The 20,312-nt window shown below is 39.0% G+C and overlaps 1 protein-coding gene across 1 annotated transcript; it reads right to left on the reverse strand.

Annotated features, from left to right (window-relative positions):
• Positions 1–155: 155 nt before the first annotated feature.
• Positions 156–17,540, reverse strand: CSDE1 (cold shock domain containing E1, RNA-binding). The gene is made up of 19 exons (XM_009888454.1): positions 17,104–17,540; positions 14,439–14,637; positions 13,606–13,715; positions 13,161–13,253; positions 12,537–12,634; positions 12,288–12,369; positions 11,803–11,931; positions 11,500–11,625; positions 9,507–9,719; positions 7,769–7,909; positions 7,522–7,680; positions 6,814–6,921; positions 5,762–5,937; positions 5,270–5,382; positions 4,417–4,536; positions 4,024–4,202; positions 2,893–3,056; positions 2,012–2,144; positions 156–1,439 (listed from the first exon to the last, which is right to left on the reverse strand). Exons 2-19 carry the CDS (start codon positions 14,635–14,637, stop codon positions 1,392–1,394), a joined length of 2,391 nt encoding a protein of 796 aa, XP_009886756.1. The 5' UTR covers positions 17,104–17,540; the 3' UTR covers positions 156–1,391.
• Positions 17,541–20,312: the final 2,772 nt, after the last annotated feature.

Raw genomic sequence — 20,312 nt, forward strand, 5'->3', positions numbered from 1 at the left:
ACCCGTCCCAGCGCCTTCCGGCTTCCGGCCCCGGCGCAGCGTCATCACCCGCCGCCGGAAAAGCCTCGCCGCGCCCCCACCGCTTCCGGCCCCGTGACGCCGGCGCGGTGCAGCGCCCTCCCGGAAGCAAGACACGGGCCAAGAGGGAGACTTTTTTCAAAATCAGTAAAACTTTATTCTATTTCCATTCTTTGCCATTAACAGAAAAAAATTGGAGAAAGCAATGTTTGTTTTACAAAGATAATGCATCTCCCAGAGAAGAAAACCCTAAATTGAGAATAGAGGTAACATGAAAAAACCCCCCCAAAAAAAACACAGTACTGCCCTCTATTCAAAGAAAGTAACTCCTGATCTTTTTGGTTAAAGTAATACTTAGACCAATCATTCCGTTTTCTTGCTTGATAAAGTGTGACTGGGGAATGGAGGGAGGGGGCAGGGGGAGGGGGGGAAAAAGAAAGCACACAGACATCAACTATTTCACCTTGATGAAAGTCTCAATACAGCTATGGAAAGCCTAAGTATTTATTCTTTTACAGTACACTGGGTGCCGGCTGCAAAAAAGAAAAAAAAAAAATGTATTCACTTCAGGCACAACTTCTTTCTTTTTAAATTTAAATCAGTAAAAGAAACTGGGTTTAGAAGCTGCAGTGTTCTAAGCAGCAGCAGATTTGTGCATTGTTTTAAATATATTTAAATTATCACACTGATGGCACACCTCAGCCTTATGAAATTCTGCACTGCATCTGTTTCAGAACACTACAAAAATAAGTCTACCCCAGAAAGAGACTTTCACTGAGCTCTAACAACTTTGCTGGCTAAAGGACTCAAGTTAAATGAAATATGAAAACATTGTAACATTTGGCCATCAACTTAAATTATCTGAATGTTCATGCAGATTTTATATAAAGTTGAACTTATTCCACCCTTGTATGGTCCTCAGAATTTGAGCAGAGTAAGCCTTCCACTTCCACTTGGAAGGAAAGACATAATGCATTTGAACACTAAGGCATAGTAATACCTTGGCCAAAATAACAAAGATAAAGCATAGATAATTGTAGTGCAGAATTCCATAAGGTCTACCAGGGTAGAGCTGTCTATAATGTTTACTCACATAGGCAATGTAGATTTGCAGTTACCAGTTGCGTTAAATGCACCATTCAAAACAAGCTTCTAAAATGTGATACTATAAGGCGCCACCTTAAGTTCTCCAGAATGCAACTGTGCATAACTTTAAAATGGTTTCATAAATTTATTTTAAACATAACATGAGAAGGTGTTAAAACTGGTGTAATAGCTTCGTAGAATTTGGAGGAAGGGATGAATAGGGAGATATTCAGTACCCTTCACCAGCCCCCACCACTCAGTCGTACATCACGTATGGGTTTTGTGGATCAGTCTATAACACCAGCTTGACGGATCTTTCTCTCTGCACCAAATCCCTGCAAAGAAACAAAACAAACTTTTAGCTCCAGCATCGTGCTTTAATGCAAACCTGTTCTGTTTCAACCAAGTACAGCATCAGTGCATTTCTAGTTAGCCACATTTGACTTCAGAAACAACAGAGACATTGACAAAACAGATTCTGTGAGTTGCTCTTGATCGTCCTAGATACTTCACAGATTCCAGACACTTTACTCCTGCTTATCAAGTGGCGGCAGAACCTTACGTGAAAGCCAAGTTGAGATAAAGGGATTTCACTTACTAGCTCTGAGAAGAGGAGCAGGAGGTTTATAAAAGAAAAAACAAACCAAGATAGCCATTACGGGCAAGAACACAAGAAGCAATTGCTTTCTTCTATACTGCGTGCTCTTCGGAAACCACAGCATAGTTACTGACACAGGGTATAGTGCCCCTGACTGCACAAAAATAATCTGATCTCGCATGGCACGTGGCTAGTTCACTATGTGATGAAAGCAGATGCCACGTTTCAAACAGTTTAGGCTGCCAACAGAGAAAGCAGTTAAAATACAAACTGCAGTTATTCTGCAAGCTAGCCTTTTCTCTTACGTACCTTTGAGTTATCCGGTCCCCTAGGCTGACGAAGAACTGTTAGACGAGGAGCATTGGCATCATCCAGATTAATGCTCTTTAAACGATTAACGAGCCTATCAGGACGTGGAGCAGCAACAGCCTTAGCGCCTTCACTGTAACAGAGTCAACCACAAAGAGCACTGATGACCTCCCAGAGATGGAGTACGCTACCTAATTTATAGTCACTTTCCCCATTAAATCATTAGCATAATCAGTCTAGTGTGAAAGCAGACCTTCTGGATGACATCATGTATGTCTGCCTCAAAACCACTACTTTAATCACAGGAGTCTGAAATAGCAGTGGCTCAAAACAATATTCTCAAAAGAGTATTCTTTAGCGAGTAGAGGTGTTGCATTTACTCTCATGCACACAATAAGTAGTATTTCCTACATTTCTGCTCCCTTTAACTGGAACAATAAAAGGCTTACAAGTTGCCTGTACACAACGGCATAGCAGTAACATCTCTGAAGATGACGAGAACAGAATTTTGGGAGAAAAAAATTTAAATGCTAGCACTTCTACAGCAACAGGAAGCTATCTGAAGCTTAAGCAAACCCCAAATTGAACAGTTTTCTTCAAGATGTGTAGTTCAAAAGCAAAAAAGATAGCCATCACCCTTAAGAAATGACATGCCAAAAAGAAAAGAGTGCCTAACAACGTTGTTTTCTACTTTAAAATGAAAGTTGCTCTTTGGGCAACAGATGGAAGCACTGTGTACGATGCTGGCCAGAAAGGCCAGCAACTACATAGTAATACCATCAGTTTTTCTTATAATTAATTAATTTCTACTCAGAAGGCTGTATCCAAGTTCCTGCTACAGGGGAAGTTTCTTAAAAACAGATTAAATTCTAAATCCTCACCAGACACGCCACACATTACAGGCACTGCATTTTCCTGTGCGCTGGTTCAGGATTACTGAGAACTCCACTTCATCCCCAGCCTGTAGCTCCACACCATCTTGAACTTCTTTGACATGGAAGAAGAGCTTTTTGCTGTCACCCACTTCATAATTAATGAAACCAAACTGAAAACCAACACATTACAAGGTTATTTCTTTCCTCTTGGTCCAAACAGATGCAACAACTTACTCATTACTGCAGTTTTAACTACTTTTAGAAAAAAAATTCTGAAGTGCCTAATAGAAGTGGAAATGCAATTTCTACATTGAACAGAACATTCTGTCGGGAAACAATACTTCTGGAAGTCTAGGCACTCTTCTTGGGTTTGTAAAGTCACATTTAAATCCTAAAGTCTATAGAACAAGTTCTGAAAACTGCCTGGAAAAGTCCTGGAAGTTGTATTAAACCGGGAAAAGCACAGCTGCATGTTCTTTTCTAAGACTCCACCTTAGAAGTTACACAGTAGAAACCACTCCATTTTTTGGTCTGTTGCTGGTGTAAGGAGTCAATTACTTCCATTTACCATTCCACTCACATATAAACCAGCAAAACTCATCCAGCCTCTCCATAAATGATTAGAGCTTAGTGCTGCAGAGTAACTATAAAAATAAAAAGCATTCACAGCACTTCAATTTTTATTCATTCTGACATGCAAGTAACTAGGGCAATGATCAGCTTTTGCATTTCAGGTGGACTGTAATCACTGCTTAATGCTGTGAAGAAGCTTCTTCTAGAAGCAGAGTATGCACAGTTTTGTTTCTTTTTTTTTTTTTTTTTTAAACACTTCTTAACGCCCTGTTCAGCAGAAATCAGTTAGTTTACTTTCTAGCAGGAATTGCTGCCCAGTAGTACCGATGTATCAGCACCAAACCAAGTACTGAGTTCACCTTTACTAAAGTCACATTACACAGGCTTGCATAAACCAGTACTTGGGTTACAGAAACCTACTTCCCTAGAGCCAGAGTAGAAAGCAATACATTTGTGCACAAACTTCCTGGATTCAAGTGCTGAAGGTTCTCATCTGCTCCATGCCAAGTCAAGCAGTTATTTCCTATTAACGTGCATCTTGTCCTCATAGCAGTGGTCACTCACCTGATCTTTCACACATTCCACTGTGGCTCTGCGGAACGGTGTGATGTTAACAGCCATTGTCTGCCCATTTTGACCAAGAACACAGAGCTGAAACTTTACTGTCTCTCCCTTTTGCAGACAGTCACCTTTGTTTGCCATTCCAACAATTCCAAATGGATAGACCTCTCCTTTCATCTCACCTAGAGGAGTAAAAAGTACAAGACAGAATTGAGAGGCATCCTTTCCTATCTAAGGGCATTTAGAATTTATACTTCTAATGTAAGCTTAGTAGTATGAATATAGTCTGTAGTGTGAATATAATCCTCAACACCTCTGTTTACAATTTATTAAAATTCTAAGCTGCTTCTGCATTTGTGAAAAGAACACTTGTAATTTAAAAGCAACAAATCTTACCATCCTCCATGACTTCAATCATGCCCTGGTATTCAGTTTGTGTGGGATCTACACTCCTTAAAGGACGAATTACTTTACCAGAGTAAAGAGTTGGATCAGCTTCTTCAGTGATACCATTCACTGAAAAGAAACAGACAGTGCAAGAACAGGATGTTCTAGTCATACTTTATTTTAAGAAGAATTATTAAGTGATTCAGATTGACCAGAAGCCAATAGTTTGCACTGCAAGACACCCAAGTGTCACCCAGTAAGACTGGAACAGCTTTAACACAGCTATAAGTAATGGTGCTGGCTTGAGGTAAAACCACAACAGTAACAATTGCTTTTCTAATCAAGAACACACTGACAGTTCAAACATGGAAGTAGAAAAATACTAGCTTCTCGCAAAACTAGAGCCCATGGAACTTGAAAAGCAAATCAGTATTTTACTTCTCTTCCGCTACATTCCCTGCTCACTTTAATCATTGAATAATCTTTTAAGAATGCATTTTTTGCCCCCAAGTCCTTAATACCCACACCTGTATTCCTCCTGCAGTTTTCCTTCTGTGAGGTAGATCACAACTAGTGCAATTACTAGTTTGGCTAGTTCTGCCACTAGGTCTCTCCTTATAACCCTACAATTGAAGAGGACAGAGTACAGTAAAGGTCCAAAGAGTTGCTACTGTCTACAGGACTATTGGTCTGCACTTTGTTCTCTGGAAACACAGGCAACAGCTTGCAGGAAACCAAGGACCACCACATTAAGTATCATCCTCTTGGTCTAAGCTCCAATTGTAAATAGATTATTAATGAACTTTACCCATCACCACCTGCCAAGAGCCATGTAAGCAGAAAGTACTGTATACGGTCTTACCTGCATGTGTTTTGTTCACCTTTTCTGCACTAACTTTGTTTCCTTTGCCTTTTGACAAGCTGTATTCAACAGTGTCTCCAAGTTCCAGGCTATCAATATCACCACAGTATTCACTACAGGAGTAGAATTATGTACAATCTTCTTTTAGTTACATGACAACAGTGATGCTCATCCAACATTTACATCAGTTGATGAGAAAACATTTAACCACCTCAGTACGTCACATTGTCAAGAAATCCTCATTCAAGAAAGTAAAGCACTTCAAATATACAATGCAACTGTTATTTCTTGGTCTTGGATTCACAGGCATAGAACACCAAGATTGCTGACTAACAGAAAAGCCTGAACCAGTCCAGCAGAGATAATAAACGGAACTAGAGACACCTAAATGTCCATGTCTGTGAAGTCCAAATGGGTTTCACAATCAGCCCTACCAAACTGCCCCCACCCGCAACCAGCCAACAAAATAGTAATAATAAAATTGCCATTCACCTGTAGTGGAAAAAGATCTCCTTATCATGATTGGCTGTTTCAATAAATCCAAAGTTATCTTTCAGGGCTGCCACATATCCCAAAAGCCTCTTAGAGCTGTAATTGCGTCCTAGCATTCTGACAGAAACAGCTGTTTGCAGACCAGTTCTCTTCACTTCACAAACACTGAACTCAACCTGTTGAAGAGGATCTTATCAGTACTAGAAAGAAAAAAACCAAACAAACCAACCACGACCACCACCACCACCACAAAAACCCACCCACCCTGAAAATCACTCATTTCAAAGCTGTGTAGCTTTAATCAATATGAAGGCTCTCCAGGAGAGTAATTTTCTAGCCACTACTCTCCCATAAACACCTGTCAGTCACTGACATTTACAACATTCCAAAGAGAAGCAGTCACACCAGTGACATCTGCAAGGCAAGCCAGCCTCTAGCACTCAGCTGCTTCTTCCCATTAAAGATGAGAACCTTTCTGTTTATGTGATTTGCCGCCTTTCACTACACTTATCACTAGTGGCCCACAGTGAGCATGTACCCAGCTTTGCTCACTTGTTTCATATTTTTAAAAAACAGTAATCAGTGCCTTTGTAGCATGGCTCCTGAACACTGACTGTTTTTAGGCTGCTCTTCCAGATCTCTGAGCTCCTTCTCCCTTTCCTTTGTCTTTCAGGCTAATTTGCTCGTAAAGGTACGTTCTCCCTTCAATATTAATTTCAAAGTCTTCATGCTAAGTTCCTCTTGATTATTTACAAGCAGAACCCACTGCCTTAATGATAAGATTCCCTGTTTAAAAAACATCATTTACATACTAAGACTTTTTTTTTTTCCTGATGTGTATATCACCAGGTACTAGGGTATTTTTCTTAGTTTTAGACAAGATTAAGCCACTCAAACTGAGGACAGAAGAAAAGAAATGGGTGACATTACACAGATGCCTTCTCCTTCATTTGTTCTGAGAGGGAGAACAAATCCAGTAACAAGGCAAAGAGAAGCTCACGTCTCACAATGCACAGAAAAATATTTCCCAATGGTATACTTAGTTATATTGCCTTATCTCCTATCTGGGGATTAGTAGATCCTTCCACATCCTTGGCCTGGTAAGGAATGGTCAGTTTTACTCCACAGTCATCATAAACAATTATTCCATCCTCAGCTTCCTAAAAACAAGACATCAGAACTCAGCAATAGGTGTCTTATTTGTAAGCAAACAAATTTACTACATACAATTCAAGTACTGCTTATCTAAGCCACAGTGGTTTTACAGTAATGGCTGAGTAACTGGTGAAAAACACAACCAAGCCATCAACTCTGAGTAAGAAGCTTTAAATTATATTAGACAATATTTTTAAAGGAAAGAAAGTCTTACCACCATTTCCAGTTAAGTATTTATTGGAAGTTTAATTATTCTGGCAATGTTTAAAAGAGCATGACAAAACAATAGAGGTTCTCCTCTAGCCCTAGTAATTTAGTTTTAACCAATTCTATCTAGTATCTTATGTGGTAGGAGGTAGAAAGAAAGTTCCCATCAAGTTCTTGGAGATTAGCCCCAACAACACAATCATTAACGATGCCTTTATTATTTTGTTTCACGCAAGTGAGTTTTCACTGACTCTGTCATTAACTATTCAACATACTTCACATTTGAACAGGACAAAGAGCACTTCAAAAAGTTGAATTACAGATTCTAAGGAAGCAGCCTCAGTCTCCAAAGCCAGGAACACAGAACAGGTACTTCACAAGTAGAAGAGCAGCATTACCTTCTCTTTGCCTTTATTTGGGCTAGTGGCTTTGGCTGGAGTGGCTTCTTTGTCTATAGTGCCCACAAAACGGTGATCTGATTGGGTGTGGAAAGAAACCGTGCCTTTTGGAAGTTTTTTAATCCTTATAGCATGATTTCTTTGGGCAGACAACATATCCTGAAAAATAAGATCAAACAGATTTTAGACAGACTGTACATAGTTTCTTTAAAAACTAAGCTTTCACAAAAGTATTAATCTCACTTACAGGAACGACAGTGAACTCTACTTCATCAGAAATATGGAGTTGATTTCCATCCATAATTTCACTGAAGTGAAAGAACATGCGAGCATCCCGGTCCACACATTTAATGAAGCCAAAGCCATCTCTCATTGCCGCAATCACACCCTGAGAATAGTCAAATGGACAATTATAGTTTTATTACTTGTACGTGACATCTGTCTGCAGGTACTCCATATCTGTCTGTGGAGTCTGTAATGATCTGAACACAAGGCCTGAATGCCAAGGCCAAGAAAACACTTCTTGGCTTATGCAATATGCTTCTTAGCAAACTGTAGTGCTAACAGCTATGGTCAACCTGAAACGCAAGTCGTACTTACCTGGTTTCTCAACTTTTTAAGTGGAAAAGATTAATTTAAGCCATTAACAAGAAGGACTACAGTTAAAGAACCTGACCTTACTACTACACAGAGGACACAATCTTGAAGGGGGTAACAACAAATATCTGCATCATCTATAAAAGTATATAATATGTTCATAAACACACACAGGAAACAGACAAGAATCTATATAAAGAGGAAATAAAACCAGTGATTGGAGGGAAGAGAAAACCCATCAGATTTCCAGATACAAATGAAGAAATTAAAAAGCTTTCTTACAAAGAAGTTTGTTCAGACTATCATATCCCTAGGTGCATATTATGGTAAGCATGTTACATAATATTTTAGTGACCTTCCTGGTAACCACTAGAAATGGAATGCTGCATGACAAATCCATTTCTCACCCTGACCGCTGTTTAAAAAAAAAGACTTCATAAACCTGCTGAAAACGTTCACTACTCAAGCTACGAAGAACCAGTACCAGATCATGCCAGAGGTATTGAGCAACACAGAATTCATGAACATATTCAGTTCAACCCAGTTATCAGTGAGCCTTTAGCAAATCTCAGGGAAGGCTAATATGATTTGAATGACAATGCAAAGATACTTTCCACCTTTAGGAACACTCTTCTCTTATATAGCTTTCACAAGCTCAGGAAAATCAGCTAACCTTTCCAGAAGAAGCCAATACTTGTCACCTCAATGACAGCTCAATTCAGGTGGACAAATATATCTAGCCAGAATAGAAATATAGTGGTTTTCTTAAAGCAAAGGGTCCTTAATTCACAGCGTACTGAGGTGAGAGCACTGTAACTGGACTCCAATTGAAAAGGAAGGCAAACTTACCGTCTAGCTGGAACAGAACCAAAATTCCAAATTACAGGAATGAGAGATATTCCTTAATACTGATTAGCACATCCATCTTAGTCCCTGTAATCCCCAAAGTTTTTTGTATGTGACAGAACACAGCTCTTTACTATCCTTCTGCTGGACCCTCAGACAGAAATTTTGGCCAAAAACCATGAAATTCAAGAGCTCAAGCATGTTAATTTATAAACTAATAGTTCAAGACCACATTACTTCTGTCTGCTATAACCAGCTAGCAATCCAAACCAAGCAGACCAATTAAGGTTCATTTTCTAATATGATTCCATTTACTCAGTAGTTAACTTTTTATTCTTTTAGAGGAAAGATGCACAGCATTAATTCTGAATTTTATACCATTTAAGCACTTTGTTTGAAATGTACATGTGAGGACTGGATTTCAAAAAAAGACAATGGAAGACATTAGTGCTTTTTACATTAAGTTATTGTTTAAGACAAAATCCCCATGTTTTCCTTTTATTTCCCGTCAAGAATTAAAACTTTTAAAGACAGATACTTGCCATTTCCCTAGTTTCATTAGTAAACTGGAAAGTATTGGGGAGAACCTCAATATTGGTGGCTCGTTCCAGTTTGTCACGTCTGTCTGTTGAAATATTGAATCGAACATGGTCGCTTTCCAGCAAGGTCACCTTAGATTTTGTATCTTTGTCTCCAAATGGAAGTTCTTTAGGAATCACAAAGTCAACTTTGATGCGGCCAGGTAATGGATCACTCTAGTAGACAGAAAACCAACAGAAAAATTTAGTTCACCTACAAGACTCACCATGACTCGCTGATGACACAAAACTGGGAGGAGAGGCTGACATGCCAGAAGGCTGTGCCACCTTACAGCATGACCTGGACAGGCTGGAGAGTTGGGCAGAGAGAAACCTCATGAAATTCAACAAGGGTAAGTGTAGGGTACTGCATCTGGGGAGGAATAACCCCATCCATCAGTACAGGCTGGGGGCTGACCTCCTGGAGAACACCTCTGTGGAAAGGGACCTGGGAGTCCTGGTGGACAACAGGATGCCCATGAGCCAGCAATGTGCCCTGGCGGCCAAGAAGGCGAATGGCATCCTGGGGGGCATCAAGAAGAGTGTGGCCAGTAGGTTGAGGGAGGTCATCGTCCCCCTCTACTCTGCCCTGGTGAGGCCGCATCTGGAGTACTGGGTCCAGTTCTGGGCTCCCCAGTTCAAGAAAGACCGGTATCTGCTGGAGAGGGTCCAGCAATGGGCTGCAAAGATGATTAGGGGATTAGAACATCTCTCATATGAGGAAAGGCTGAGGGACTTGAGTCGCTTTAGTCTAGAGAAAAGAAGATTGAGGGGGGATCTTATTAATGCTTACAAATCCTTCAAGGGAGGGTGCCAGGGGGACGGGAACAGTCTTTTTTCAGTGGTGCCCAGTGAGAGGACAAGAGGTAATGGGCAGAAACTTGAACATAGGAAGTTCCATCTTAACATGAGGAGGAACTTCTTTACTTTGAGGTTAGTGGAGCACTGGAACAGGCTGCCCAGAGAGGTTGTGGAGTCTCCCACTCTGGAGACATTCCAAACCCGCCTGGACGCTGTCCTGTGTAACGTGCTGTAGGTGACCCTGCTCTGGCGGGGAGGTTGGACTGGATGATCTCCAGAGGTCCCTTCCAACCCTGACCATTCTGTGATTCTGTGATAACTGTAGACAGAATATTTAGCAGAAATACTAGTACTAACAGAAGCATGGATGACTCCAAATGCCTGCTAGACTCAGACCATTATGCCTTGTTTCTACCCCACCTACTTTGTAATTTATCATCCATAGCCAAATGCAAGGAAGTTTTTGGTGGTGGTGGTTGGGGTTTTTTGTTTGTTTGGTTGGTTTTGTTTTGTTGTTGTTTGTTTGTGGGGGTTTTTTTTTAAGCACCAAACATTTCTTGCCAAAGGAATTAAGACACTGTTTCAAGAATTGAATTTATAACCATACTTAGAACACTTTTAAAAGCCAGTGTCTTTCTTAGTAAGTGTTCAAAACACACAAAAAAACAAACCCCAAACCCTCCCAAAACAACCACGGAGACTCACCTAAAACCTTAAGGGAAGTGCTAATGTACACTCTTTTCTCAAAGCCAAATTTTCCTCAAAAATCTCTTTAACTGTTAATGTTCACAGGAATCCATAGATCAGGCTTATTCCAGCAAATATTTTCTCCCCTTTTCCCTATGCTTTTGCCTCCTCAAAGATACATCCTAAACCCACAAAATTCAATGGGAAGTATTTGAAACATTAAAGAAAACACATACTCCCCAATGTACCACTACTCCAATTCTTGGTCTTTATAACCTTTACGAAAAATTGCATACTGTGACTGCTGTCGATGGTTGTTACAGGTTAAGTACAAGCTTACTCCTTTGGTCTGACACGATGCTTACGCAGCAGACTGTTACAGGAAAGCGGAACATTTTTACTGTTTGAGTGGAATTCAATACAATCAATACAACATTTCACATAAACTTAGGTAAATACTGAAATTCACCTGGTTTTTGCTGGGAACTTTTGGAATTACTTTGGTTACAGTTCCTTCAAAATGTTCAATGCTGATATCTTCAAAAATGACAGTTCCTTGAGGCAGCAGTCTAACATCTGTTGCAACTTCTTTACCCTAAAAGCACAAAATCAGTCAAATATCCATAGAGAAGAGGTAAGGTAGCAGACATTTTCCAATGAACTTCCTCCCCCCAATTTTTTTTTTTTTTTAACAAGTGAACTTGAGAAAACAGACAGCTGTCCAGTTATGCCCTAGGACCTTGTCTTCAGTTTTTACTGGATTTCGTCTTACATTTCTGTCTTTGATTGTAAACTCCACATCATCACCAGGCTGTAAGGCTTCTAGGTCACCTTTAAATTCACTATAGTGAAAGAATATCTCCTTCACGACATCACCCCTCTCAATAAATCCAAAGGCTTCCTAAGAACAGAACAAAGTGTTTAATAAATTGCCTATTCTCTTAACATACTAAGACAAAATTTTACAGGTTCTAACAAACGCCATGAAAGACTATGACATATCAGTATAGCAGACTAATGCATGCACAGAGCTAACAGGCTACCACAAGACATATATTAACAGAAGCAAGTGGGACTTCCTTTGTTAAGGAGAGTGTTAGTATCAAAGATTAGCTGTTTAAATCATTTCACCCAGTTTACACCCACAGCTCCAAACTGTTAATTGCTTTTAATGGCCTAAATAACTTACTTATAACACCACTTTTCAGAACAGCATTTAATTTTCAAATGAAACTTTAAAGCTAAAGCATCACTTACTTTCATGGCACAGACTACTCCTTGACAGCGGGCTTGTTTCTTTTTTAATAGCATAATGTTACGAGCACTCACAGCACCAGTACTGGAGGGGAAAAAAAAAAAGTAAACAGAGCAAACCTGAAACAACTCAAAACTGTAGCAAAAATTAAGACTATATTTCATAACGTCATTTCAGTTCTTAGAACAAGCATAAATTGCTGCCTGACTACTAAAACAAAGTATGAAGTCAGAAAAGCAGTTCCAACTTACTGTTTGTTTGTATCAATTACAAAGTTTATTTTATCTCCTGTTTCCAGCTGTACATTTCCTTCAACGTCCTCCGGGGTGTAAGTCAGGTAAAATACTTCCTGTAAATTAACATTGCCTAATATTAGTCTATTTGCAGAATAGTTGTTTCAAAGAAAGATTAACACAGTTTTGTTTAATAGCAATATCTGCTATTAAAGAAATTAATCTAGTGAGAAAATAAAAAATGGTCAGACAGGGCATGCAGAAACGTTATTTTTTCCATAGTGTTGTTTTCATGAGTCTGTAACAAGCAACTTAAGTTGAAAGGTTTGTACATGGCCATCTTTAAATGTCAATTTCTAAACTTTGAAAGTTCAAGATAAGGACACGTTACATAACCCAGCTTCATTAAGTTTTAAAAGACAAAAACAAATATTTGGTTCTATATAAAGTTCTCCATAGATAAAAGCAAGTAAGCTAACATTTCTGTTTGTAGTAATTACCAAAGCAGGCTTTTTTTTTTTTTTTTGGCCAAGAACCACAGTTCTTAGCACTGTCTATTGTCTAAATTAAATTGCGTCAATTTTGCTCATAGACCACAGTGACGGATCAGCGAAGAGTTCAAGTAAAATACGTAAGCTTTACCCCATTACGTTCGTAGCATACACTCCCTGTTGGACTCTGACCCGGGGCAGCTGGAGATTTACTCTCTAAATTGTGAGGAACAGCGCACACAACCTACCAGTCAAAAAAAAAAATCCATTGCTAGTCATTTCAGGAGCAGTATTGTTGAATACAAAATGAAACTCAGTATCCTCGACTATACACTCAGGGATGCACTTCTAGTGTAACTCAACAGGGAATGCCACGCTGCAAAGTTTCAATCTTACAGAACACCCTGTTAACTCTAAGAACTGTTTGGAGCTAAGTAAGAGCTCAAACTGAACCTCTGAATTTTTACCAGAATGACAAAAATACCTTTCAGTGTAAATGAATACTCTATGTAGTTAATATGCACGCTAAATGAATCTAGCCTTCTGTACTGGAGTAAAGGATGGAAATTATGCATCTACAGAAAACAGGCACTAACTTGTCCATTTATTCGTTCTTCAGGTAATATTTCTGGTTTTATCTTCACCAATTTAATAGCAATAGGTTTTCCAGTTCGGCGATCAGAAGACACTTCAAACTCAACATCATCTACAAGACAATCAAACATGATAATGGTATTATAGGGTTTTGTTTGTGTTTGTTTAGGGTTTTTTTTAAATCACTAAATGGTTACATTTCATAATTCACTCCTTGTAGCCAAACACAACAAAGTAAAACTCAGGTGCTTTTGTTACCAAGGAAGGACACTCTATTTGCAAATATTTCTCTGGTTATTCTGCTTATTTACTCCTGCTGCTAATGGACTATTCTATTGTAATGGCTTTCCCCTCGATAATTCCCTGCCCCACTCACTATACAGTAGACTTCACGCTGAAGTTCAGACAACATAACATATGCCATTAAACAACTTAGAAACCTCACTGCAACAATAATTAGTAGCATGAAGTAGCAGTCTCCCCATTCTGAAAAACAATCGTCCATCTTCAAACTAATTAAAAAAAACCAACAACTGAGTACATGAGGTATATTATTCTACAACCTAAGAACTTGCTTCCATCTCGGTTTTACAAGCTTGACCTAACACAACACCTTTTCCAGAATGGCCACAATTGTATTAATATAAGCTGTACAAAGCTTAAGTGCTGTAAAGGTCTCTCATCGGAGTAGTAGATTATTAAATCAATTGCTTCTGCAGTCCATCAGAAGCAACAGCATGCATCTGTTCATGCCACAAGGTAAAAGGATTTTCTATGGCAAGTAAAAGAGACTGGTTTTCACTCAGTCAAGCAGCTCTGAAAGTTGCCTAATTACCTCCTACTTTGAGCTCCTGTAAGTTGCCATTATACTGTGAACAGTGGAAGAACAGTCTAGCTTGCCGTTCTGAACACTGAATGAATCCATAAGAGGTCAGCAGTTTTTCTATAACCCCAGTCTCACGCAGCGCTGCCGAAGTACCATTGGGGTACCCGTTGTGTCCATTGTTGTGGAGCAGGTTTGGATCAAAGCTCATCTGTTTAAAAGAAAGCGTAGGGGAAAAAAAAAAACACAAAAAACACTCTAAGTTCCCTTTCTCCATGCCTGCATAACAGAATAACAAACACAATGAGCTTGTAGAAGTTATTGTCACATGCAAATTCTAACCATTTTTAAATAGAGTAAGAACATCATAATAGCCAAGCTTTTGTAAAGCAATAATCCTTAAAATTTAGACAGGCAACATATGCATAAAATAGGCCAGAAATACAACAACAAAATAAAGCTTGCTTAGACTAAACCAAACTTCTGACTTTCTTCAGTATTATATCACAAAGTACTCCCACATTTGCTATTTCACATCAGAGCCCAAAAGTATCTGCTCTTCCAAATTAAACAGGTAATTAGGAAAATGCAATAGTTATGAACCAATAGAATTAGGTTTACAACCCTGCAAAGTTTGTCCCCAGTTTGTCTGTTCAGTCTTATATACTAAAAAAAAAAAAAAAGTTTTAAGTATTTAAACATTTTTGCAGTTATGGAACTAATACCCAGAATTAAACTAACATTTCTGTGGTATGGGAGCTCAAGTGCTAGAGAAACTGAGAAAACTTGAAAACAGTATTAAACTAAAAAAGCTAAAGCTGTCACGAACTGTTAAATTAACTTACGTCCACAAAAACATTTTTTGGGGGGGCAGGCAGGGGATGTCTTGTCTTTTCAAGGCACAGACTCCATCTTGAAATATCCACAAGTCCCTTTACTAACTCATTGGCTTTTTGATGTGCAAGTCTCATTTTTAAAGCAAACCACTTCCATTTACAGGCTAGCAATTAAATCAGTTGAAATGTATTATACCTCACCAAACACTTTAATTCAAGAAAGACTACTGAAGCAACCCTCCCCAGTCAATATGCATCTTAAAACACAGTACTGGAGGGGTTTATTTGCTGCAGTTTCCAGCGTATTTATTTTGGAAACAGAATGGGACTGTATCTGTTCTCTGCTTTCTTGTTGCATCAAGCAGAAGAGATTCAAAATTAGTCAGCAATATGTTCAGTGGAGATAACAGACATCCAAGTAACTTGTAAAATGGTCGTGCTTCTTACTCTAATGTAGACATCAAGTTACTCAGCATATTAAAAGATATCGTTACAGTATGCCTAACTATGCTGTTTGGAAATCAGTTTAAAAGTGATCAAAGAGCATCAGTCCAATACATGAACCCTCATCTTTTGAGGAGGGCAACCCCTGGGACATTCCATACACAAGAAGGTGGCCTTGTACGAAGGCAACTGTTGAAGTGCTTGATTTTAAGCCATCTTAGAGTTTGAAATACTTTTCAAAAATATATTGGTCCTGCAAGTAGGTTGGCTGGGGAAAGGGAAAATAATACATTACTATACCTTTACCCAGGAGAATAGGTAAGACCATTAACCCATTTTGAAAGCTCAAATCAGTGTGACAAATGCTTTTTGTGAGTCATTTACAAAATGGCCACTTCACATTTCTGATACAAGGTAAGTACACAAACACACATACACCCCTGACACAGACATTAAGTAATACACTACTACTAAAGGCATATCAGATACAGAAAATGACAAAAATCTACCTAAGAATAAAGTTCAGAATAGCCTATTTTATGATTAGAAAACCACACTGCTGTAATGCCTTGCTCAAAGACTACCATTGCATGATACTATGTGAACAGTTTGAGTTTAAAGGAGTTCTGGTATAGCACAAAGAACGCATCATCAATCACCTAAAGCCTGACAACTTAAGTTCAAACAAAGATACACTCCTCAGGGTGGCACTAAAATTTGCTGTAGAGAGAAAGATACACGATAATATCAGCAGTCTCTCCAGATGCTTGTCATACTCCTAGACCTGTTCAAACATAATTTTTAACAGAGCATAACAAAAATCAAACACAAAGTCCATTTATACGTATCACCAGTAGTATTGTCATAAAACTTTAAGAAACTTCTAAAAATAGGCAACAACCTATTAACGTACAAACAAGACTTGCTCAGACCTACAATAAGGGTTATATACTGGACCACAACAACTACCCGACTGTGCTGTCCACTGCCAACAGTTTATTCCCAACAGCTGGCTTTTAACACAGCTGACCTGTCCGTTTACAAGAGTAAGAACTATGAACCCCACCAGTACGTGTACTCAGAGGAAGAAAAAACAAACTGTGCAGTAAGATTTAAACAAGACTAAACAGAGGTTATTTGGAGAAAAAAAAAAAGGGGGGGGGGATTGGAACTGCAACACTACCGTTACTAGAAGAGAGAAACATTAATAATCAGCTCTCTAGGGTTGTAAGTATTGTTAAATAGAACCATACTGCAGGCACTACTAATTCGTTATACATCTACTAAACCAACACAACAGCAAGTAACTGCTAAAAAACCCGCACAAAACCCACACCCTTCTGTTGACAAGTTTTTGTCCTGTTAAGTTTAGAAATATGTAACTCTCATGTACCAACCTCGCAGTGATATTCAAATATTGCACTTTCAGTAGTATTAGCCGATTCTTCTGTTTCAGCACAAGTTTCTAAGGATGAAGACTGCTATTATTAAAAAAAAAGAAAAAGGAAAGAAAGAGAGAGAAAGAAAGCGAGAAAGAAAAAAGACAGCAAGAGAACAGTGATCTATCAAGCTAATAGAGAATATAAGTGCTGCTGCCCTGGGCAGTTTCAATACAGCACTGGAGAAAACAAAGACTACTAGCAGCGTTGGGACGTGCTCTTTTGAAGCTGTTGAGTAGGCACAAACTTCTTGTTTCAGATCAAGCCTTGTATCTTCAGTGTAAGTTTCCTCTTCTTTGGTCTTGAGTTGTTGTTACGATGTGGTATATTCTTTTCCTGATCTGAACTTGAAGCAGCAGTTTCAGGTGGTAAATTCTGTTCTGTTCCACTTCATACTGGAGAAAGGAAAAAGACACACACTAAGTAACATGTGAAAAGAGATTCTATATCAGTCCTAGGTGTTCCTACAAACAGGTGCATTTCCTCTACCTGAATACTGTAGGTTTGACCCATGCTAGGAAAGACTGTTCTATACATATATTTGGCATTGCTGTTTTCAGTTTTGTTTTCCAAGAAACTCTACCTCCAAGCCAGTGATATGGTATTTTCAATTTTAAACTCTTCAGGTGCAGTTAGGCATTTCAGGAAAGGTCCCAGTTTGTACAAGAGCAACTTGATTTTGATGAATGGCAGCATCATTTAATGGAAGTCTTTGTCCTCCAGTAACTTTATCTGGGTGCTGTCTCATAATTTAATTAATCAGTGCTTCCACAGACCTTCAGAGTAGCAATAGGGTGTATGAGGGGGGGATTAGAATTTCCTGATAATTTTTGTTCCAAAAGGCAAGTCAAGGATGAGCAATACCTGAAGCACCTTGAGCTTTGTATAAAAATAAAAAAAATTCTCAATTATATGTAAGGATGCTGTATGCCTGTTCTACAGAGACCATAGGCACCCTGGCATAGCATGTGAAATAATTAATAACAGCCATTCTCTGAACTTCTTAAAACAGTGTTTGCGAAATGTTGACTACATATAGATATCTGTGTAGACAACAGAGAAGCCTCTCTGCAACATAACTAGATAATAATTCCAGTACCACTTTGCATTTTCATGAGAAAGTGATTTAGACAAATTGCCACCTACCACATAAAACTGAAACCTTATAGAAACATAAGCTTTTTTTGAAAAGAAATAAAATGAAGTTTTGATTTGAGTTTGTTGCTTCCTCAGTACATATAGGAAAAAAGGAGAGAATTTTTTTTGTGGACAAAAGCTGCTAAGAAGCAACACGGCTTCAAATGCAAAGACATTTAACTCTCATCTCTTCAAATGCAAAGACATTTAACTCTCATCACAGTGAAAATGCTAACTGCGAGCAGCTATGACAAATAAGAACTCTAAACCCCAAAAGCACATGATAGCTGTACACAAACTCATCACCCAGTTTTCACAGAAGTTTGTAATTCAATGACCTCTCCTCCAGATGAAGGATCTTCCTTTAGTCACTACTCCGAAAAACTTTCTGCTGACCTGCTGACGTAAGTTTTCTTTGGTCTACATTACACACACATGAATGAGACTAAGAGACTGGATGACGGCAGTACAAGCCAGTACCTGATATGAAAGGTTTGCAGTGAAAGATTCAATTACAAAAAAATATAAATCAGAAGCCACAAAGCTATTGCAAAAATAACAGGATCACTGGACTTTTCACATACCTCTGTATTAAATTCAGGCAACTGTTACCACAATCTCTTTCAGGATAGTATTATTTTTTGGGGATCGTTTCAGATCTCAAATGAGCATACCCCCAACCAAGTTCAGGAGAAATGAAGCAGGCACACACTGTATCACAGGAACTGCACAGAGATGCTGAGAATCTTCTTATTCACATACTTGTCTCTCATCTAATTAGATTAATATAATTAGGAGCTCTACCTGAGCTGTAACTTGTATCATATTACATTTGTAATTTTTCTGGGCATAGAATATATTAAATTTTCATAGAATAATTAAAAAACCTTTTTTGCCCAGGTTGGATGGGTCTTTGGGCAACCTGGTCTAGTGGAAGCTGTCCCTGCCCATGGCGGGGGGGGCGGGGGGATGGAACTAGATGATCTTTAAGGTCTCTTCCAGCCTGAATCATTCTATAATTCAAGCAGATTTTGTCAGGTAATGGAATAAGGCATAAGCTCTTCCCTTAAAAGTCAGTTTCATTTGATAACAAGATTGGTTTACTACACTTAAGTCATTAAAAAAAACGGGGTTGTCAAACAAACACTCAAGAAAAAAAAAAAAATCTCACTGTGTGTCTGCCTCAAATTCTTTACTTTTTAATTCAGCTACTATAAATATTCCTCCAAACTGTAAACAGCGTAAGCAGCTGCCCAGCCCTCAAGTCATACTGGGTTCTGCATTTGTATATTTACAGCAGAAAGGATTAATGAAAAGACAGGGAAGAGCTGTACAAGTCCTGTTCTTGAAGCCTTTCAGGTACAGATTTTGCTAAATTACAGTAAGGCACATGAAGCTGTTCACAGCTGGAAACCGTCTACACAGCCCAACAGTAGAACCTGCTGGATCACACTGTTTTGTTTACCATTTTCTTCACAAAGAGGTAACTGCAAGAACACGTATTTTACTGGATTAGAACATGTGCTTCTAGAAATAGCCATCTCTTACATCACTAAAATAAAATTTAATAAAGATAAAACTTTGTATTTTCAGTACAAATGCACAACACAGCTATTAGATGACACCTGGAGATAAAGCCCCTCCATATCTTTTCAGATGAATATCGGAAAGCAGTACCGAACTAGCTCCTGAGCACCCCGACCAAGACACGACAGCTACGACGTCAGCTACTAACATTCACTAGGTTAGCGAAGTCACTTTTACGTCAAAAAAAAATACATCTATGCAGAAAAAAAACCAGTTAAAGAACTTCCAAGGGCATCTGTAAAAGCACATTTACATACAGGATCATTGCAAAAATAAAAATCACAGAAATCCTTTTCCTTTTAACGGGTCTGGGGTCTGGGGAAGGGCCCCGCGCCCGTCACGAGCACAGGCAACAGAGGATCGGCCGCGCACCCAGGCTCACCGCAGGCCTTGCACCGGGGCCTGCGGCACGGCCACGGGCGGGCGCCCGGTGCGGGGCTCCC

The sequence above is a fragment of the Charadrius vociferus genome, unplaced genomic scaffold (genome assembly GCF_000708025.1).
Source record: "Charadrius vociferus isolate BGI_N301 unplaced genomic scaffold, ASM70802v2 scaffold1077, whole genome shotgun sequence".
NCBI lineage: Eukaryota > Metazoa > Chordata > Aves > Charadriiformes > Charadriidae > Charadrius > Charadrius vociferus.